The sequence below is a fragment of the Geospiza fortis genome, unplaced genomic scaffold (assembly GCF_000277835.1).
Source record: "Geospiza fortis unplaced genomic scaffold, GeoFor_1.0 scaffold391, whole genome shotgun sequence".
Taxonomy (NCBI): Eukaryota; Metazoa; Chordata; class Aves; order Passeriformes; family Thraupidae; genus Geospiza; species Geospiza fortis.
In genome coordinates this window covers 255,547-277,202 of record NW_005054472.1, presented here as the reverse complement: position 1 = coordinate 277,202, position 21,656 = coordinate 255,547, and the positions used below count along the sequence as shown (strand labels likewise).

The 21,656-nt window shown below is 51.4% G+C and overlaps 1 protein-coding gene across 1 annotated transcript in view; it reads left to right on the top strand.

Moving 5' to 3' along the window:
- The first annotated feature begins 9,943 nt into the window (after window positions 1-9,943).
- Window positions 9,944-21,656, top strand: part of SLC26A9 (solute carrier family 26 member 9) — a 15,235-nt gene continuing 3,522 nt past the window's right edge. Inside the window, exons 1-15 of the mRNA XM_031062899.1 lie at window positions 9,944-10,068; window positions 10,697-10,836; window positions 11,000-11,110; window positions 11,335-11,510; window positions 12,542-12,706; window positions 13,563-13,715; window positions 14,047-14,129; window positions 14,355-14,502; window positions 15,165-15,278; window positions 15,692-15,769; window positions 17,032-17,127; window positions 19,329-19,435; window positions 20,886-20,955; window positions 21,044-21,136; window positions 21,562-21,656. The exon at window positions 21,562-21,656 is cut by the window's right edge and continues 17 nt beyond it. Coding sequence (XP_030918759.1) covers window positions 9,944-10,068; window positions 10,697-10,836; window positions 11,000-11,110; window positions 11,335-11,510; window positions 12,542-12,706; window positions 13,563-13,715; window positions 14,047-14,129; window positions 14,355-14,502; window positions 15,165-15,278; window positions 15,692-15,769; window positions 17,032-17,127; window positions 19,329-19,435; window positions 20,886-20,955; window positions 21,044-21,136; window positions 21,562-21,656 — 1,754 coding nt within the window. The remainder of the gene's footprint in view (window positions 10,069-10,696; window positions 10,837-10,999; window positions 11,111-11,334; window positions 11,511-12,541; window positions 12,707-13,562; window positions 13,716-14,046; window positions 14,130-14,354; window positions 14,503-15,164; window positions 15,279-15,691; window positions 15,770-17,031; window positions 17,128-19,328; window positions 19,436-20,885; window positions 20,956-21,043; window positions 21,137-21,561) is intronic.

Below are 21,656 nucleotides of genomic sequence, written 5' to 3'. Positions count from 1 at the left end.
GTCAGGATTCAGAGGAAGAAGCTGACACTGCCCAGACAGAATCCTGTGTTTGAATGGAATTTATGCATCATGGATGAGGTGTATGAATATGCAACAGGCTGTTGTTTTTAAGGGTTAATCCTCTGTTAACGTGGGTCCTTTTTCAGGCTTATTTTGCACACCAAATGTACCCGGACCATTTGTAACTCTTTGTTTCTGTTATCTCATATTGTCCTAATCCAAATTGTCCAGATTATCATTACTCTAATTATATTACCATTTTTATAACCATTTTCTTACTATTAAACTTTTAAAATTTTAAAACCAAGCGATTGGCGTTTTTCACACTGCGACAGAAACCTCTGGAACACCCGTGGGCCACTCCTGCTGCTGTGCCACGTTCCTGTCCCACAGGGCTCTGCTCATATCAGCCTGTCCTGTAGAAAACCCCACTGGCTATGAGTTACTAATGATATTTACAGGATAACTGCTCGGCAATGATTACCTCTGCGGGTCAGATGGCAATGAATCAGCCCCCTTCCCCCGGGCACCCCGGGCAGGGTGTTCCTCTGCAGCGCTGATGATTGATTTCCATACCATGAGCTTTCCTGGCAGGAGCTGCCGATGCCTCGAGCGTGCACAAATATTTCTTTCCAAATGAAATTTAAAATGTAAGTCCTAACTATAAAACAGAGCTGTACATACTAAAATATTCCCAGAGATAACTGCTGTGTCCTAAGTCCGTTTAAAAGTCTGGTAAAAAACTTGTACACAACTGAGGTACCTAAGTGATATTCTCTTTTCAGATTAATTATACTTATTTATATATTATTTATATATAAATATATATACTATATTTATATATAAATAATATATAAATAAGTATATATAAATATATATACTATATTTATATATAAATAATATATAAATAAGTATATATAAATATATATACTATATTTATATATAAATAATATATAAATAAGTATATATAAATATATATACTATATTTATATATAAATAATATATAAATAAGTATATATAAATATATATACTATATTTATATATAAATAATATATAAATAAGTATATATAAATATATATACTATATTTATATATAAATAATATATAAATAAGTATATATAAATATATATACTATATTTATATATAAATAATATATAAATAAGTATATATAAATATATATACTATATTTATATATAAATAATATATAAATAAGTATATAAAAATATATATAATATATATTTATGTAATATATTATATAGAATACTTATTAATATATAATATACTTTTTAATTATACTTCAGTCTCACCGCCTCTACCAATTGATATCCATAAGTCCTTAGGAAACTTAGAAAATTTAAAAGTAATTTAACACTTTTGGTTCTATTAAAAAAAAAATTACAGTGACAGGAGTTATTTGCACTCGCTATTTTCTGAAAAGCCTGAACATCAAACTTTATGTTGAATTTTATTTCATATCAAACTAAAGGAGAATTTTTTGGAGAATTGAAAGGAGAGTTTAGGAATTTAAAGGAGAATTTTTACCCTGGGAGCGAGCCCAGCCCGCACCGCTGCCTTCCCCACTCCCGTCGCCCCAACCGTGCATTCCCCTCCCGTCTGTCCCTCTGTCCGCTCCCTTTTCCCGTCGTTCTGTCGTTCTGCGGCGCTCGGAGGTGGCAGCACATCCCGGTGACACCAGAGCCACCCTATGGAGGGCTTGACAGCTGGCCTGCAAGCAAAGCTCAGTTAACAGAAGAAATAACAATTGGTGATTTTCAAGTGTATCCATAGCAAAGAAAAAGACAAGGCTGTCAGCAAGGAAACAGATTAGAAAAAATCCATGAGAACTTTTGTAAGCTAGACTCTGTGCATAAGTAGGTGTGTATACGTGCCTTATTAAATTTCTGTAAAAATTTTGCCAATTATATTGATGTTAATTGCTTTGCACCAATGAATATAATAAGTTATTGTGGTGTAGTTAATGACTTAGATCACGCTATGTTAAGAGTATATAAGCTGGAGAACACGCAGAATAAAAAACTTTTTTCTTCTTAGACCCTGATCATGTGTGTGTGTCATGTCTGATAGTGCAGTGACATCATCCCCGTGAACACCTCGCGCCAAGCTGCCCTTGGGGACAACGGGAACACGAGGGATCCATTCCTCCACAGCCAATTACCCCTGCAGATCCCTCCTGAGGCCAATTCCCTTGGGGACATGTCCCTGCTGATGTCCCTGTCCATCTCATCACCTGCAGCAGCCTGGCTGGGACCTGGCTCCTGCGCTGTCAGGAGGAGTCCAGGAGCCTGGAGAAGAAAGAGAGGAGATCAGGATCCTGGAGAGGAGATCAGGATCCTAGAGAAGACAGGAGTCCAGGAGCCTGAAGAAGTGATTTCAGGATCCTGGAGAGAAGAGGAGGTCAGGATCCTGGAGAAGAGAGATCAGGATTCTGGATACGAGAGGAGTCCAGGAACCTGGAGAAGAGATCAGGATCCTGGAGAGGAAAGGAGTCCAGGAGCCTGGACATGAGAGGAGATCAGGATCCTGGAGAAGAGAGATCAGGATCCTGGAAAGGAATCCAGGATCCTGGAGAGGAGATCAGGATCCTGGGGACGAGATCAGGAGCCTGGACATGAGAGGAGATCAGGATCCTAGAGAAAAGAGGAGATCAAGATCCTGGAGAGGAGAGATCAGGATCCTGGAGAAGACATCAGGGTGCTGGCCCCAGCTCTGCACGGTGATGCTGCCACGGGTTGGACACGATGGCAGCACGGGACGGGTCTCATCCCCTGCTCTGAGCTGCCTGCTCCCTGACCTGTCCAGGAGCTTTTCCACTTTCAAACGCTGCCTCTCCCAAACCCCTGGCGGCTCCCACGCCAGGACACCGAGCAGCACCTCCTCAGGGGTGGCTCCGGAGCTGCAGCTCCGGCCCCTCCCTGCCCATCGCTGCTCCCGCCAGGGGCGTCACACGAACTGTCACACACCCCGAGCGCGGCCAGGTGCCTGCCGGGCTGATGGCAGATATCTCCCGCACATCCCCGAGAGCTCCCAGGAGCCGCAATCCCGAGTTTCCCCTCTGTTCCCCGCTGTTCCCATCCCTTTGAACCGGGCAGCGACGGAGGCTCCGCTCCCCGCTGCCCATCGCCAGGGGCATCACACGAACCTGTCACACCCTGAGCGCGGCCAGGTGCCCGCCAGGCTGATGGCAGATAGCGCAGCTCCTGCACATCCCTGAGAGCTCCCACAATCCCGAGTTTCCCCTCTGTTCCCCGCTGCTCCCATCCCTTTGAACCGGGCAGTGACGGAGGCTCCGCTCCCCGCTGCCCAGCCCCCCCCGCCGGGGTCGGCCGCGGGCACAAAGCGCCCCATTGTCCATCCCGGGAGCTCAAAGGCCGGGCAGACGCTGCCCACAGCCCCCACCAAAGCATCTCCCGCTGCCCCCGGCCCGTGTTAGCCGAGGGAGGTGAATATGGGTTATTGTCACCCAGAGCACCGAGGGAGCCGCGCAGGGGATCAAACAAGCCAGGCCGGAGAGGAAGGGGTGGGGTGAGGGGGGACATCCAAAAAAGCTCTTCTGCCTCTTCAGATCTCCCCTTATCTCCCCTGGCTATCTCCTGAGCTTAGCCTGGGTGTACCTGCTCGCAATTACCTCCTCAAGCCAATCAGGCGCCGAGCACAGCCCTCGGTCCCCTTGACTGAGGTGATTTATAAATGACTCACGGGCTGCTTTGAGCGCAGACCTCTGCTCGGCTCCTGCGGCACCTCTCCTGCCACATCTGCGCCATCGGCCGCCCTCCCGAGGCGCAGGTAACGCCAACAATCGGGCTCTTTGTCTGGGTGGGCGTGGGGGATTTACACTCCGCTTGCACAGCCACTGGGTGTGAGAAGCACTCTTTGGAGAACTGGTACTTCTATTTTTTTCTCTTTTTTTTTCCTTTCCTTTTTCCCCCCTTCTCTTTTCCTCCCTTCTTTCGCCAAGGGGATTTACAGCAGCAGATTTACTCAGGAATTAGCAACACCAACCATCCAGCAGCTTGATTTATTATGAAGAGAGAGTCTGGAAGAGCCAAATATGTGAATTAATTATTGCTAGAATAAATCCTGCCACCTTATCCTGCTGAGATGTGTGGAGGGATTTGTCTGATATAGGACAGGCAACACTGATGAGAAACGTTCACTTTCTGCGCCCTTGTTGTGACCAGAACTTTCTGTGCATGGGACTGTGGGAAGTGAGGATGCTGCAGCCCAAATTGGGTGTTGTACGTCCCGGGATAGAGGGGAGGGATGTGGAGCCCCGAGCCTGCAGGCAGGGCTTGGGAAGCACAGGGATCCAGCCCAGGAAAGGGGATTTGGCTGCACAGGGCATCCTGTGCTCCCAGCCAGGTTAGGAGGGAATCATAAAGCTGGGAATGAGGAGTGCTCCCAGACTGAGACCTGTCACACTGACAGGTGTGACCCCTGCAGGGGCTCCAGCTCCTCCCAGTGCCCTTCCAAGGGATGTTTAGCTCCACTTTGGGCAGGATCTTGTATATAAACAAGAGGAGATATCCCCTCAGTCTTGCTCCATGGTGGAAAACTGCAGCTCCCACAGCCGGGATGCTTTCTGCTCTGCCCTGATTAAATTTGTCCACACCTTATTTGTAAGCAGGCTGGAACCTGGAGCTGGGGACTGTCCTCCTTTCCCTCAGAGATAAGTCCCTGCAGTGACATTTGTCCTGGTCACGCCGTGTTTCTGCCCCGGCTCAGAGATTCCCAGCACAGAAATTCTGTCCCATCCTCCATCTCCAGGACAGGACAGACAGGCTGACCCCAGGGGTGTTTTTCCTTCTCCCAGAGTGGATCCACAGGGGAGGGAGCATGTGGAGGAGTGAGCTCTCAGCAGGCATCCCAGATCAGTGCTGGCAGGAGCTGCGGGAATGCTGCAAACTTTGTAATTCCTTCAGATTTGTGTTGCCCACCTGCTCTTCAAGGGTCTGCGTCAGAAACAGGCGAAGAACAGAGACTGTGGCACTGAGGGACAACAAAGTCTCACTTCTCTTTCCTCTAAATGTCCTTTGCAGTTCACTCCTGCCCACCCCAGCTGCCTTTTGCACGGGAAGGGGATGGAAACAGCACTTCCAGGGATTGGGCTGAGAGGCTGTTGGGGTCAGGCACTGCTCTGCCACACTCACCAAGGTGGGGACAGCAGGGCAGGGAAGCTTTTGGGACGCCCAGACAGACACACAGACTTTGGGATGGACATGCCAAAGCAGCACCCCAGGCCATGTGCTCAATGCCTGACCCCAGCCCAGCCCTTCCTCCCAGAGCCACGGAGCTGGTGTGACTCTGACAGCAACCAAGAGCTGGGGTGGGGTTGGAACAAGTGGGCAAATCAAACAAATCCCAGGGAAAGTGGGTCCAACCTGTCAGTGCAGGGCAGATCCCCCATGCCCACACTTTGCTCCCTGACAGCAAAGCACAGGAGCCGAGCTCCTGTGTATAAACATGTCACTTAATAAACACCCTGCGAGACAAACGCCTTGGCTTCACCCTCAGGAGCTGGCAGATGCCTGCAGATTTGATCATTCTGGTTTCCAGGCACAGAGCTAGTTTGGTCAGAAACTCGTGTGAAGTGGGACATCAAACATTGGCACCGGCCCAGCAGCGGCAGCACAAGAGCTCTGCCCGCTGCCTGAGCTGGGCTGGGTCACTCCCAACCAGAAAAGGACCATCTGCCCATGGAAATCACCTTGGAACACTCCAGTTATTGCATCTGAAAGGAAAGAAAGCATTGGTGGAATGCCTGCTGTTCCGTGGTGAAGGTGCAGGAGTGGGGAATGGGCTGGGGGATGCTGGGGGGCACTGGGGTGGGAGGTGGGAGCTGGAGGGAAGCAGAGATGTCTCCTCCTGGCCCTGCTCTGTGGCACGGGACCCATTCCCTGCCTGCCCAAGATCCATCAGAGCCCTTTAGCACCTCCTTGCACCCCCTTCCCCCTCTGGCTCTTCTTCCACCCACAGCCATCGCTGTGGTTCCTCCTGGAAAATGGGCTGGAACAGCAAAGTTTTGACTGAACTTTATGGATTCTGGCATTCTGCCTTTTCTGAGGCATGGATGTTTTTCATAACTGATTTATATGCTCTCCTGGTGTTTTGCTCTTCTATTTCTAATGGGTAAAGGTTAAGAAAAGGTTAAACCCCAGTGTGTGCCCAGTGCATGGCATCAACCCCCTGAATACAACCCCTGCTTCTTCCCCCTCCCCAGATTACTGGGAACGATTTTTTTTCCCCAAAATACTCATGCCAGAATTGTGGGACTGTAGATCACTGCCAGATTTTCTTCCTGAATCAGTTCTGTTGTAGGTGAAGCCTGTGCCATTCAGAGCCAAAGGTAAAACAGAACTAAATCAACCAAATTCTAAGTGTGAAAAAGAATTTGTGCCCAGGTGGCCCAGCTGCAGACCCTGGGGTCCCTGGGTGGCCAGTTCCTGGTGAGGTCCATCAGTTGGACTGGGTTCTGGCAGGTTCCCAGTGCCAGGAGGTTGCAGGGAGTGACCAGGGAGTGCAGGGGTGGATCTGCCAGTGCCCATGGCAGAGGTGAATTGTACAACATCTCCTGAAACCCCTGAGCTGAGTGAGTGCCAGCAGGAGCCTCCTCCTCCTCGGGCACAGGGGAGCTGGTGTGGGGGAGAGTTCAGTCAGGGGGAGCACCTGGCGCTGCAGAGCCTGGCACTGGCACATCTGGCACTGGCACAGCTGGAACTGCCACAGCTGGCACTGCCACATCTGGCACCAAAAGCACAACCCCTGTGCCAGGCAAGTCTCAGGGAGGAGCTGAGGCTTCCCCTGCTGACCCTGCAGGGCCTGGGGGCCCGTTCACCGTGCTGCCCCAGGGCTCCTGTGGCACCTGAAGGCTCCAGACCAGGGCCATGGGAGTCAAGACCTTGTCCTGGTGTTGCAACCAAACCCTTGCACCTGTGCCTGTGTTCTGCTGGTCTGGGCGACAGGGGGGAGCTGCTTTTATGGCCCTTTCTTGGGCAATGAGGCCGGGAGGGGGTGTTTTGGATGGAGATTCACACGGGCTTGGGAAGAGGTTGGACCTCTGAACCCAGTCCTGAAGCAAACAGCACAGAGGGCTGGGTGTGCCTCGTGCAAGGAGAGGGGGGATGGAGAGGGGGCAGGCAAAGGAGGAAGTGTTATTTCAGAGCACTGATCTTTAAGAAGCAGCTGGTTGAATGGGACATTTGTCCATGTCCAGCACTGGGGTCAGTTTGGGCCCTTGTGTCACGCCTAAGGCAGGGATCAGATGGATCTCTCACCAAATTTTGACTCATTCCTTGGCCTGGAGCTGCTGCTCTGTGCCTACGTCAGTGCAGCAAAGTGGCTTTGTGCCAGTGGCTCCTATCAACACCAGCCAGGAACCTCAATGTGACTTTCCTCTTCCCAAGCACAGCTATCACCAGCACGGGGCAGCAGATAAGAGTTCAGTGAGTGTGTTTGCAGAATGAACTCTGCGAGAAAAGGTCTGTGCCTGGCATGCACAGCCTGGCCCGGGCCTGGCAGGGCTGGGATCGGCCAGGTCTGGACCGAGGGGACACCCATGTCATGTTGGGACAGTGTTGGTCACCCACATCACGTTGCTGGAGCAGCTCTGCTCTCATGTGTTGTTTGCTCTGATATCACGTCCCATTTGTGTACTCAATGAGGTCAAATCTTACATTTCTGAGCATCACTCCCTGCAGGGATGGGCAGCCTGAACACTTGCGAGCTCTTGGAGCTCTTCTCCCAGCCCTTGTCCTTTATTTCCACGCTCAAACTGGATGAGAGATCTTGAAAAACCTGGTCCCTGCAATGCACAGCTGTCTGGCACTCCGCTCTCCCCTCCACACTCATGGAATTGCTCCAGGGTCCTGCCCCAGCTGCAGGGTTTAAACCAGCTCTGCAGCTTGCCTTGGGCGCATCCCAGCAGCACCAGGCCCAGCTGGATTTGCCTTTTGTTCAAGGAGCAGCCACGCAGCTCCTCGTGCTCTTTACTGCCCAAATCTCTGAGGTTTCAGCTGCTGTTTGATCTGGGCAAGGCTGCGATAAGCCAAGTCAAGAACTTGACTCTGTCCGGGACGCTGACATCACGAGCCTGTTTGTTTAAGATGGAATTTAATCATGGGGATATTTTCCCCTCTGTACCTGCTCTGTTGATTATTTTTTCCTGATTGCCAACACTTTCACTCAGCGGGGGAATTTCATTAAAGAGCTGGGATTTAATTGGCTGCTTGGGTCTGTCTGGTGGCAGAAGGGATGGAGACCGGAGAGACCACCAGGGATTATCAGTCCTCAGAAGCTGTTGCTGAGTCTGGATTTATAAAATATTCACCAAGGAGAACTGGAAATTCCGAGCAGAGCTGTGGGGCTGGGAGGAAAGCTGGGAACAGCCACAGGATCACTGAAAACGTGGGAAAACCATGATTATTTATCAGGCAGGCTTTTGGCATGAGGGACTGGGAAGAGCCCTGGTTAGAGCTGTTATCCGAAGGCAAAGCTCGTCCTTGCGCTTGGAGGGGAATTTCCAGGGGAAAAGGAGCAGCGGGGATGCCCTGCAGAGGGCACTGGATCCGGCACCGGGACGGGTTTCCCCTTTGCTCCGAAGCCGTGGGCTGGGGTCCCTCCCGAGCCCCGTGGGTGCAGCTCAGAGCTGGAATCTCAAACACCCCACGGCCGGGGCAGTTTTACAGCAGAGCGCTCTTGATGGCCCCTGTGATCTCTAAAAGGGTTGATGACCTCCCTTTCTAGACCCATTAGCTGCTATTTGCATAATGATTCTGCTGACCTAAATTCTCCCCAAAGTTTCGGCTCCCTGCATCATCCTTTCCTTCCTGCCCTGCTCTCCTACAATCCCCTCCTGTCCCCACTCCGGGGCACAGCCAGGGCTCTCTCCTGTGCTGTGCAAGGATATTTCGCTCATCCCTGACTTTCAGCAGCGCCCAGAGAGGGGAGGGGAAGCTCTGGCACATCCAGATCGCTCTGTAAGCTCTCAACAACCTGGATGTTGCTTCTCGATGCATTCTCCTGCCTGAATCACCAGCTTTTCCCACCCCCTCTTCTCCTCCTGTGTTGGGCAATGACCCATTTAGATTCACACCAAAACACAAATAATTACCGAGATGCTGGGTTTATATCTGACCACTTCCTCCCCTCCCAGCCCGGCCACTCCGGGGTGATTCCCCCTCTCGTGGGCACGGTAAAATCAGGGACATCTGAAGTTCATCATCCCAGACCCAGATACCGGGCAGGACTGGTCTGCCGGGATGTTTGGGCATCTTCATCACTGCCCATGAGTTAGCAACAGTTATCTCCCCGAGCATCACTTCCTAGAGGAACCCGGGCGCTCACCCACGGCCGGGAGCATTGGGAAGGTTCTGGAATGCTGGGCAGCGTGGCAGGAACACCTCGGAAGGGATCCAGCCCTCAATCATCCCCTGTGCCAGTATCAACCAGCCTGGCAAAGCCTTGGTGGTGAAACCGAGCCATGGGAAAGGTCAAGTGCCTCGCCCCAGGCAAAAGGCACTCCCGGAGCTGGGATTAACACCCCTAACCCTAACCTGGGATTAACCCTAACCCGGGATTAACCCTAACCCTGCCCGCCTGCCGGGCGGCCCAGGGTCCCTTGGCACGGCACCGCTCATTAACAGCGCTCGTTAGCATCGCTCATTAGCATCACCTCCGAGGAGCTGGGAAAGCTGCGGGGCCGGGGAGCAGCAGCAGCCCCTGGAGCTGGGAGAAGCCACTCCCAGGACCTGCCTCTCTGCCACGGGGAAACTATTTAGGGTGGAGGAGCTCGGGGAGGGCTCCAGACGCTGGAGGTGTCCGCTCTGGGCCAACTCCAGCCGCATTCTTGGCTTTGCTCTTTCTATTTATTTAATTTTTTTTTCTTTTTTTTTTCTTTTTTTTTTTTTTTTAATCCAAATGATGCAGAGATGAGCCAGGCCAGGCCTCGCTATGCCATCGAACGTCCTGCCTACTCTGTCAGCCTCTTTGACGAGGAGTTTGAGAAGAAAACCAGAGCCTACCCCATCGGGGAGAAACTGAGAAACCTTTTCAGGTAACAGGGAGTGCTTATATTATTATACCAATAATATTTCCAATTTCAGACTTAGTCAGGAATTGGAGGGGTATAATTCAGACCCGGGAATCCAGATCACATTTTTATCCTGGGGAATAAAAATGTGCTCCTCAGGGGTTTGATGGATGAAAGGTGTGGGAGAAATGCAAATTGGGCTGAAGAAAAGGAAATTGGTGGCTCTTTTCTCAGCAGAATGGTTTGCACTGGGTGCATTTGGGATTTGGGGTTTCCCTGTTTTTTCAATAGTGGGAAAAGCACAATTGGTGATGTAGGGATGTGTGGACTTTTTTTTTTTAATGCTTTCCAGCTGAGATTTCCTTTTCTCAGCTTTCTGATTGAAACCAATACCACCTTAAAGAAAGGCTAAGAATTATGTCAGCAAAGGTTAATAACCCTGCTGATCAGTTCCTTGGAAATCTATCTCCATTCCTCAGAAGAAGGAAGGTAACAATAGAGAAAAGAGAGGGCTCAGGATCTGGTGAAGGAGAAAGGCTCAGACATTCCTGGGAAGATCCTTCCTTACTCCCAGCTCATTTGCTCCCTCCCTTCTTTCAGTTTCAAATTCTCCACCTTTCAAATTTGCTTTCATTTTTTCTCTCCCTTTTAGATGTTCAGCTTCCAGGTTCAAGCTCACCCTCTTCCGCCTGTTCCCCATTCTGGGGTGGCTCCCCAAGTACAAAATCAAGGACTACATCCTGCCTGATGTCCTTGGGGGGCTCAGCGCAGGGACAATCCAAGTGCCACAAGGTGAGCAGCGTCCCTCTCTGGGTGTCCAGGAGGGAATAACACCTTGCCAGCTCCAGCAAAGCCCTGCAGGTGATGCTGGTGCCCATTGGGATTTGTGTTTCACTGGTGACATCAAGCCCTGCCTCCAGCCTGGAGCTCCCTGTATTTTCCTCGTGTTTTGCAGGGATGGCCTTCGCCCTCCTGGCCAATCTGCCTCCTGTCAACGGGCTCTACTCCTCCTTCTTCCCCCTGCTCCCCTACTTCTTCCTTGGGGGCATCCATCAGATGGTGCCAGGTGAGGAATTGCCTGCACGGGACAGGAAAATGCTGCCTGGGGATGCTGGTGTGTCCCAGAGCTGGGATGTTTGTTCTTCCAGGGGTTTGTGGGGTCGCTGATTCTGTCACCCCAATGAGCCTGACTCTGCCACGGGGCTGGGGAGGGGATGAGTGGAGCCCAGGAGCCTTCCAGAACAGGGCTGTGCCCAGAGGGAGCTCCTGACCTCCCCATGCTGCCTGCAGGGACCTTTGCTGTCATCAGCATCATCGTCGGCAACATCTGCAGCGAGCTGGCTCCAGAGTCGGACTTCCAGTACTTCAACCACACCAGCAACGAGAGCAGAGTGAACACCACGGCCCTGGAGGCAGCCAGGCTGGAGATCTCGGCCACCCTGGCCTGCCTCACAGCCATCATACAGGTGAGGGCCCTGCTGTGGCCCTGGGAGCCAGGCTGTCCCTGGTGCGGGGATGGTGGTGGCAGGTGCTCAAAGAGGACAAACTTCTGGGTGGACGATGCCTCAAAATAGAGATTTTTGGGGGTTTTTGGTCTTGGGGTGGAATTCTCCATGTGGACAATCCAAGAAGGGCACTCAGCCCTGAATGCAGGTGGATGATGGCTCAAAATAGGGATTTTTGGGGATTTTTGTTCTTGGGGTGGAATTCTCTATGGGGACAATCCATTAGCCCTGAGTGGGGGTGGATTATGGCTCAAAGTGGAGGTTTTTGGGGATTTTTGGTCTTGGGGTGGAATTCTCCATATGGAAAATCCAAGAATGGCACTTTTAGCCCTGAATGAGGTTGGATGATGCCTCCAAGTAGAGATTTTTGGTCTTGGGGTGGAATTCTCCATATGGAGATTCCGAGAATGGCACTCAGCCCTGAGTAGGGGCGGATAATGCCTCAAAGTAGAGATTTTTGGTCTTGGGGTGGAATTCTTTATGTAGATGATCCAAGAATGGCACTCAACCCTGAGTGGGGGTGGATGATGGCTCAAAACAGAGATTTTTGATCTTGAGGTGGAATTCTCCACGTGGACAATCCAAGAATGTCACTCTCATCCCTGAGTGGGGGCAGATGGTGCCTCCAAGTAGAGATTTTTGGTCTTGGGGTGGAATTCTTTATGTAGATGATCCAAGAATGGCACTCAGCCCTGAGTGGGGGTGGATGATGGCTCAAAACAGAGATTTTTGATCTTGGGGTGGAATTCTCCATGTGGACAATCCAAGAATGGCACTCAGCCCTGAGTGGGGGTGGATGATGGCTCAAAACAGAGATTTTTGATCTTGGGGTGGAATTCTCCATGTGGACAATCCAAGAATGTCACTCTTATCCCTGCTGTCCCCACCCCTGCTCCGGGACTCCCCTGTGTGTGCCGGAGAGCTGTGTGTGCTCTCCCAGATGATCCCCCTGCCCCACGCAGGCTCTGACCAGAACTCCTCTGCCTCTCTAGCTGTGCCTGGGCTTCCTGCAGTTTGGCTTCGTGGCCATCTACCTGTCAGAGTCCTTCATCAGGGGCTTCATGACGGCGGCGGGGCTGCAGATCCTCATCTCCGTGCTCAAGTACGTCTTCGGCTTGACGGTCCCGTCTTACACCGGGCCCTTAGCTATCGTCTACGTAAGTGGGGGCTCTGCACAGCCACCTTCCCCCCAACCCCGGCAGCAGCACCACCCCTGCCTGGGAAATGGGGCCCAGGACATCAGGAAAGGGTGGGGGAAAAGGGGAATCCCTGCCCCAGCAGCATAGGTTGGATGTTAGGGGAAAGTTTTTTACAGAAAGGGTGATAAAGTTCTGGAATGTTTCTGGAGTCACCATCCCTGGGGGTGTTTAGAACAAGCCTGGGTGCCAGGGTTTGGTTGAGGTGTTGGGGCTGGGTTGGACTGGATGATCGTGAAGGTCTCTTCCAACCTGGTGGTTCTGTGATTCTGTGTTCCCTACCCAGCATTATCCGAGCTTGGATGTGTTTAAAACAGACTGGATGTGGCACTGGGTGCCAGGGCTTAGTTGAGGTGTCAGGGACTGGGTTGGACTTGATCTTGAAGGTCTCTTCCAAACTGGTGGTTCTGTGATTCTGTGAATTCTGTGTTCCCCAGCAGCATTATCTGAGCCCTGCCTGTGGTTTTAGTGAGGAATGATGGAATGGGACTGGGATCTGGGGGGATATGAGATGTGTTGATTTGCAGCAGGAGTCTTGCAGAGTTGTCAGCAGCGGGAATGTTTCCTCTGAGCAGGTTTGGCCATTCCTGGGATTTCCTGTGTCTTCCATGGGTGCATCCTGTGCTGATGCAGCCAGAACTGCATTAAATCACCAGCCCAGGCCCAGGGCTGGGGGCTGACCCCTCAGCAGAGGCTTTTTAGCACTGCTCACATCTCAGGGTGTTGATTGTGGTAACAAGTGCTGTCTGTTGTTCTGTCCATGTCGTCCAGAGTGTCTGTCTCGCTGTGACCCCTCCTCCTGTTCTCTCCCCTTCAGACGTTCATTGACATTTGTAAAGGTCTGCCCCAAACCAACCTGGCCTCCCTGGTCTATGCCCTGGTCAGCTCTGTGCTCCTGATCGTTGTCAAGGAGCTCAACCTGAAGTACATGAAGAAGATCCGGATGCCCATCCCGATGGAGATCATCATTGTAAGTGACACCCGGGCTGTCCCTGGAGCCTCCCCTGGCCTCACAGCCCCTGCTCTCAGCAGGGCCACCATGTAGAGCATCTACACAGTGAGTGTGACACAGCCCCCACATGGTTTGGGCTCAGAAACTGGGCCAGCCCCATGCTCATCCCTGCACTGCATCCTGGTGATGCTGAGGGTGAAGAAAATAACCCTGCTGGGACTGTCCTTGCCTTCCCCAGCCCAAACTTGGTGCTGGTTTTATTCTGTCAGCTCTGGGAGCGTGGCAGGGTGAACGCCCTGAGCCAGCCCAGCTCTTCCTGCTCACAGCTCTTTACTCCCTGTCCCTGCAGGTGATCGTGGCCACCGCAATCTCCGGCAGCTTCAACATGCCCGACAAGTATGGGATGCCAATAGTGGGGAAAATCAGCATGGGGTAAGAGCTTGTGCAGCTCTGATTCACCTTCCTCTCAGTTTTCCTTCCTCCTCCTCCTCCTCCAGCCTGGAAAACACCTCACTCTTCCCTGCAACCCCAGAATCCCCTTCCAGGAGTGCCAGCGTGCCCCGTGACACAACCACCCCCGTCCTGTGCAGGGATTGTGCCATCCCTGAACCCTCCAGCCAGCACTGCCCCAACTCCTCCCCTGTGCTCTGAGTGCAGGTTCCCAGAGCCCACCCTGCCCCTGGTGAGCAAGTGGAAGGACATGGTGGGCACGGCTTTCTCTCTGGCCATCGTGGGCTACGTGATCAACCTGGCCATGGGGAGGACCCTGGCAGCCAAGCATGGCTACAACGTGGACCCCAACCAGGTATGGCTGGGGCTGGGGCAGCCAGGGGCTGCTGCCTTTGCTCTCAGGCGTGAAGGGAAGAGCTCACAGCGTGAAGGGAGGACGTTCAGACGTGCCAGGCTCGGAGCAGACGTGCTGCTCCCGAGGAGGCTCCGTGGCTTTGTGCCATGTAGGGGGCAAAAGGACACGGCAGAGCCCCGTCCTGTGGGCTGGAGAGAGGCTGGAAGAGGGAAAGCAGCTTCAGGCTGGGCTCTGTGCCTTGCTGCCCCTCCAGACTCAGTGTTTTGGCAGCTTGAGGTGCGTGCACTGCTCAGGGAGCAGAGAAAGACCTGGATTCCTGGTGTGTCACCTAGATACTCTGAGAGGCAGGCCATTAAATAATCCTCTTTTGTCATCCCTGGCACAGTGGCAGCTTTCAACAGCAGCCACACATACCACATGGAGCCCTGCCCTGAGTGTGTCAACAGATGACAACGTGTTTATGTGGAATTGTGCTTCCAGGTTTCCCTGCTACACCAGGGCCTAGCCCAGATCTTACTGGAAGGAAAGAGTCTGGGATGCACTGCAGGGAACCCAGAGCCTGCCCTGGCCACATCAACCAGCCTCAGGCCCCGGCTCTCTTGCCATGTGTCAGTAGGAAGGGTAGCTGTCCTTTCTGATGGGCATTCTCCACATCTCCACAGGAAATGCTGGCCCTGGGCTGCAGCAACTTCTTTGGATCCTTCTTCAAAATCCACGTGATCTGCTGCGCCCTCTCTGTCACCCTCGCCGTGGATGGGGCAGGAGCGAAATCCCAAGTTAGTTCCTCTTCCTCCTCTTCCTCCTCCTCTCCCCTTCCATTCCCTCTGGATCACAAAGCGCTGTAGTTGCCAGCCTGACTGTGCAGCTCTGGAGAAGTTTCACACACAAGTGCTTCAGGCTGCTGCTGTTAAAGCAGAATTTCCTCCCTCCCCAAGCCCATTTTGGTCCCTGATTTGGTTCTCTGGGTTGGGCACAGAAGGAGGGATCTTAATCTGCAATCCCACTCTGGACTGGGCAGTGAGGGAAGTTTGGGGTTATCTGTGAGATCTGCAAACCCCTGCCTGTTTTCAAAGGCAAACATCCTCTCCCATAAAATGCTGCAGTGCCCAGTTGTGCCCCTGACTACACGCCCAGGGGAGCTTTGAGAAGCCCTGATGTTTGCAGAAGTGATTTTCTTCCCTCTTTGCAGGTGGCAAGTTTCTTTGTGGCTCTAGTGGTCATGGTGACCATGCTGTCCCTGGGAATCTACCTCGAGCCTCTTCCAAAGGTAACACAAACATCTGTGCAGGCAGAGCCATTGCAACACCCACTCTCCACACCCAAACACGGGCACAGCCTGGCTCCAAAAAAACCCTGATGCAAACAGAAGCACGGGACAGTTTGTTCCTGGCCTGGGGACCTGTCTGCAGGGCTGGCTAGAATCACACAGTCACACAATTCCAGGCTGGTTTGGGTTGGAAGGGACCTTAAACCTCATCCCTGCCACGGGCAGTGACCCCTTTCACTGTCCCAGGCTGCTCCAAGCCCTGTCCAAGCTGGCCTTGGGCAGAGATGGGGCAGGCACAGCTTCTCTGAGCAAATATAAGTGTAAATTATGGTGAAAGAATCATCCAAATGACCCTGCTCAGATCCAGGGGAGAGCTTTGTCAGCATCACCCTTGTGATGGGGCAAATATAAGTGAGCAAATTGTAAATTATGGTGAAAGAATCATCCAAATGACCCTGCTCAGATCCAGGTGAGATCTTTGTGAGCATCACCCTTGTGATGGGGCAAATATAAGTGAGCAAATATAAATTTAAATTATGGAGAAATAATCATCCAAATGACCCTGCTCAGATCCAGGTGAGAGCTTTGTGAGCATCACCCTTGTGATGGGGCAAATATAAGTGAGCAAATTGTAAATTATAGTGAAAAGAATCATCCAAATGACCCTGCTCAGATGCAAGTGAGATCTTTGTCAGCATCACCCTTGTGATGGGGTAAATATAAGTGAGCGAATATAAGTGTAAATTACGCTGAAATCATGCAAATGACCCAGCTCAGATCCAGGTCAGATCTTTGTGAGCATCACCCTTGTGATGGACCAAATATAAGTGAGCAAATATAAGTGTAAATTATATTGAAATAATCATCCACATTACTCTGCTTAGATTCAGGTGAGATCTTTGTCAGCATCACCCTTGTGATGGGGTAAATATAAGTGAGTAAATTGTAAATTATAGTGAAATAATAATCTAAATAACCCTGCTCAGATGCAAGTAGGAGCTTTGTGAGTGTCACCCTTGTGATGGGGCAAATATAAGTGAGCAAATAAGTGTAATTTATATAGATAATATATAATATATATAATAAGTGTAAATTATACTGAAAGAATCATCCAGATGACCCTGCTCAGATCCAAGTGGGAGCTTTGTCAGCATCACCCTTGTGATGAGGCTGGCCCAAGGCAGGCAGATGCTGCAGGAAAGCATCCACTGCCAAGCGTGGCACATCCAGGTGTGGCTGACCCCATTCCCTGTCCTCCACAGTCCGTGCTGGGAGCCCTCATTGCTGTGAACCTGAAGAACTCCCTCAAGCAGCTGGCTGACCCCTTCTACCTGTGGAAGAAGAGCAAGCTGGACTGCGTGAGTGCCTGGGCTGCTGGGAGGCATCACCTGGCCAGGGCTGGATGAGCAGGACAGACCCCAAAACAGTCTTTAGTGGGGTTTTGGGGGTGTGAGTCCCTTGCAGGAGGTGGGTTTGGCTCTCTTGGGGAGATGGTGCTGCCTGTCCTGCCCAGCTGAGCACGCTGCTGCCCAGAGCACATATCAGAGAGGTCTGAACTCTTACCTGCTGTGTTTAAATGCCAATCAAGAGCAGAGCCTGTTTGCCCAGAACTAGCCAAACCGGCCCTGCTCAATATCTGGGAGTCATGACTTAAAAACTCACACAATGGCCCTCCAGGGTGAGGAGAGCCCTTCAGAGTGATAAGGACTCCAGGCACTGGTTGATGTATAAACCCAGGCAGGGGGTGGCGGGGGAGTGAGAACGGAATTTGGAAATGTCTGACATAAAAAGAGAGTGTTTGAACAGGACTCCCACGGCTGAGTGCCGTGTGTGGACACGGAGCCAATATCCTGTCAGGGCCCAACAAAACCCCTTATCAGGGCAATCAGGAGGAGTCCAGACGGGCTGGCCCGAGCCATGAAGAGCTTTCCCAAAATCCTGCTCAAACAAGTGCTGGGGAAGAGCTGGGTTATCAATTTGGGCACATCTCTGAACGGGTTCTGCTGCTGTGGGGTGAGAGGGGAGCTCTGTGGGCTCTGGCAGCTCAGCTGCTGCCCCTTTACCTGATCACAGATGGACCCCACAGGGTTGACAGGCCCCAAAACCTGGGCAGAGCCCTGAGCATGGACTGAGAGGACATGGATGGTGCTGCCTGAGGAACATCCTGGCAGATGCCAATGAACGGGATTCCCCTGACCTTAATCTCCTTGGAATTTGAACCAGATTCAGTGCCCTGGCCCAAAATGGGGAGCACCATTCCTGGGTGATGTCAGAGCATTGGTGTTCATCACCTCAATGCTGGTTGTGTTTCAGGACAGCTAATTCCAGCTAATTCTAATGATGGATGCGTGGATGGATACATGGATAGGTGGATGGATGGATGGATGGATGGATGGATGCATGGATGGATCGATGGATGGATGGATGGATGGATGGATGCATGGATGGATCGATGGATGGATGGATGGATGGATGGATGCATGGATGGATCGATGGATGGATGGATGGATGGATGGATGGAGGGAAGCTCTTCCTTGCCATTTATGCACAAAATTAACATAAATTAAGATAGTGAAGTCATCAAAGTTACCCTTATTCATCCAAGGTCAAAGTTAGTTTTTATTCATTTTGAGGATGGGTTTAAAAGAAGCTGATAATGATTTTCAGAGGGGATGTTTAAATGCAGGGCAGGACTGATCTCACATGGAGCGAGATGCTTGAGTGCTAACACATAAAAATGACAAATGGCAGAGCTCTGAGCTGGAGTGGGGCAGGTTTTGGTCTCCTCTGTCACACCTGGCCATCAAATCTCTCTGTGTTCAGATCATTTCCAGCAGGTGCTCAGGCAGTTTTCAGACAGATGATTTCTGACTTTTTCTGAACTGCTCTGGCTGACAGCAGGAGCTGCTCGGGGCTGGAGCAGGGAGCAGCAGATGTGAGATCTGCAGGAGCCCCTTCCTGAAGAGCCAGGCTGATCCTTTTTGGGTGGAATGAGCGGAGTGGGCGCCCGAGCAGCCGTGGAGAAACACCCCGGCTGCTTTTATGGCTGAAAAGGAACTGGGGCTCCTGGCAAACTGCCCAGCAAGGATGGTTCACTCTAAAACATGCAGCAACTGCCGCGTTAGGACAGCTGCAGAATTCAGGGTTTGGCCTATTCATGTTGAGCTGGGAGGGTTCGAGAGCTCAGGATAGCAGCACAGAGCCATTTCCCATCCATTTTTCCCCATCCATGTTTTCCCATCCATGTTTTCCTATCCAGTTCTCCCATCCATTTTCCCACCCAGTCTTCCCATCCAGTTTTCCCATGCATTTTTCCACCTATTTTCCCATCCATTTTTCTCATTCATTTTCCCATTCATTTTTCCCATCCAGTTTTCCCATCCATTTTTCCACCTATTTTTTTATCCATTTCTCCCCTCCACTTTTCCCCTCCACTTTTCCCCTCCACTTTCCCCCCTCCACTTTCCCCTCCATTTCCCACCCATTTCCCATCCATTTTCCCATCCATCTCCCTCCACATCCCCACGGTTCATCTCCTCTCTCCCTCCTCTCCCTGCAGCTGGTCTGGCTCGTGAGTTTCCTCTCCGCTTTCTTCCTGAGCCTGCCCTACGGAGTGGCGGTGGGCGTGGGATTCTCCGTGCTCGTGGTGGTTTTCCACACCCAGTTGTGAGTACCTCGCGGCCCCCAGGACCACGGCAGATCTGCCAGGGGCAGGAGGAGGGACAGGTGGTTTTTTAGGAGCGACCTCTGGCCCGCGGAACGCGCGGCAGGAGCCCCGGGGAGTGCAGGTGTCCTGCCCGGAATGTGCAAACAGGAATGGCAGGCGCCAATTTACTGCCTGCATTCCCGCTCCCGTGCACATCCCAGGGCAAGGGGAAGCCTCAAGGGATTTGCTTCACCCCACACAGTTCCCAGCTCACAAAAAGAGTGAGTCCTTGTGGGAACCCAGGACATCCCTCTGGCTGTCCAGAATGGCCAAAACCCCTGCCAGGGGGCTCAGAGACCCTGCACAGAGCCCAAAACACCTCTGGGTTGGATTATGACCCATGGAGCAAATTACCAACCTTGTATGAAGATCTGCAAGCCACGACAGTTTAGGTAGAATATTAGTGAAGTTATCACGGGGTGGAAAAGTAGATTTTGGGGTTTTTGGTATGGGGGTTCAGGAGGCAAGATGGAGAGATCTGGGCATGTCCAGCCTTTCTCCTTCTTCTTCTTGGCCTCCATCTTCTGCTGTGCTGTCGGCACTTACAGATTGGTTTAGAGTAGAAGCTCACTGTCTGACATGGGTGATAGGTATTCGGAATTAATTGTAAATAATGTACATGTAGTTTTTAGTATAAAGATATAACACCGCCCCCAGGGCTGGAAACAATTGCCAGCTTTGTGTGAGGAGTTACAAACCACAAGTGTTTGAGTAAAATTACAGTGAATTAATCGCAGGGTGAAAATGTAGAATTTTGGGAATTTAGAATGGGGGTTCACGAGGCAAGGCAGAGGAATCTGGGCATGTCCTGCCCTTCTTCTCCTTCTTCTTCTTGGCCTCCATCTTCTGCTGTGCTGTTGGCACTTTTAGATTGGTTTAGAGTAGATGCTCACTGTCTAACATAGGTGATAGGTATTGGGAAGGAATTGTAAATATTGTACATGTAGTTTTTAGTATAAAGACATAACACTGCCCTGGGGGCAGGCAGAGTGCCTGGAGCTGTCCTGCTGGATGGACCTTGGCAGGGCAGGAGAAAAATTTTTATAGATAAGAAACAATAAACAACTTTGAGACCGAGAAATGAAGAGCTCTGACTCCTTCTTCAGCACTGGGCTGGGAAAAGGGACTTTCTAACTTTTCTCAGAGTCACTCTGACCAGCAAAAGATCCCAACAAGTCCTGCCTGTGTGCAGGGCCCTGGTGTGAGGTGTTCTCACCACTTTTAATCCATCAAAGCCCTTTCTTAATAGCTCCCAGTCTGGCATCTCAAAATAGTGATCTTTTTTTGCCCTGTAGACTCTGCAGGGGTGAAATGCAAGAGTTTTCACAGAGCAAATGTTCAAATCCTGGGGTGGAATGTGAAGCAGAAGCAGTTTTCTTTCCCCTAATGCTGCTCCCTTCTTTTCTGCAGCCGCAACGGCTCTGCCCTGGGCCAGGTGACTTCCACTGACATCTACAAGAACCCCAAAACCTACAACAAGGTGAGCTGCAGACAAAACACCCTCAGAGAAAATGCTGCTCTTTGCCACTGGTGCCCAGGCTTGCTCTGAGCTCCTGTCTCTGGTGCAGGTCCATGAAGTTAATGGGATTAAAATCATCACCTACTGCTCGCCGCTGTATTTTGCCAACTCAGAGATATTCCGGGAGAAAATCATAGCCAAGGTGAGCAATTCCTCAACAAATCCCTGCCTGAAGCCATTCCCAAACTGCCCCTGCTCTCTCCTGTGTTGCTACACGGGGGTAATTAAGCTGTGGATAATCATGGACAATGGTCACATCCACTCTCTACTCCTCAATCCTCCTCTCCCTGATCCTCAGGGCTTTTTGCAGAGCTCATTTTAGAGGTTGTGCCCAAATCCTGGCAGATTCCTCCTCCAAGCTCTGCCAAAACAGGGGCATCCTGCTATTCCAATTCTCCCCCTGCATGTGCAGGTTCCCCGAGTTCCAGGAGATGTTTGGATGCCATCAGGATCACCCCACTCCAGTGCCCAGCTGGTGCCCCAGGCTGGGAAATGCCAGGGAAGGAGCAGCAGCTCCTGACTCTTGGAACAGAGTTTTTAAGGGAAAAAAATCTCTCTTTCCCACAGACAGGGGTGGATCCTGGCAAGGTGTACTTGGCCAGGAGGAAATTTGTGAAACAGCAGGGGAAGGGCACAGCACAAGCACCAGCAAAGCTCCCAAA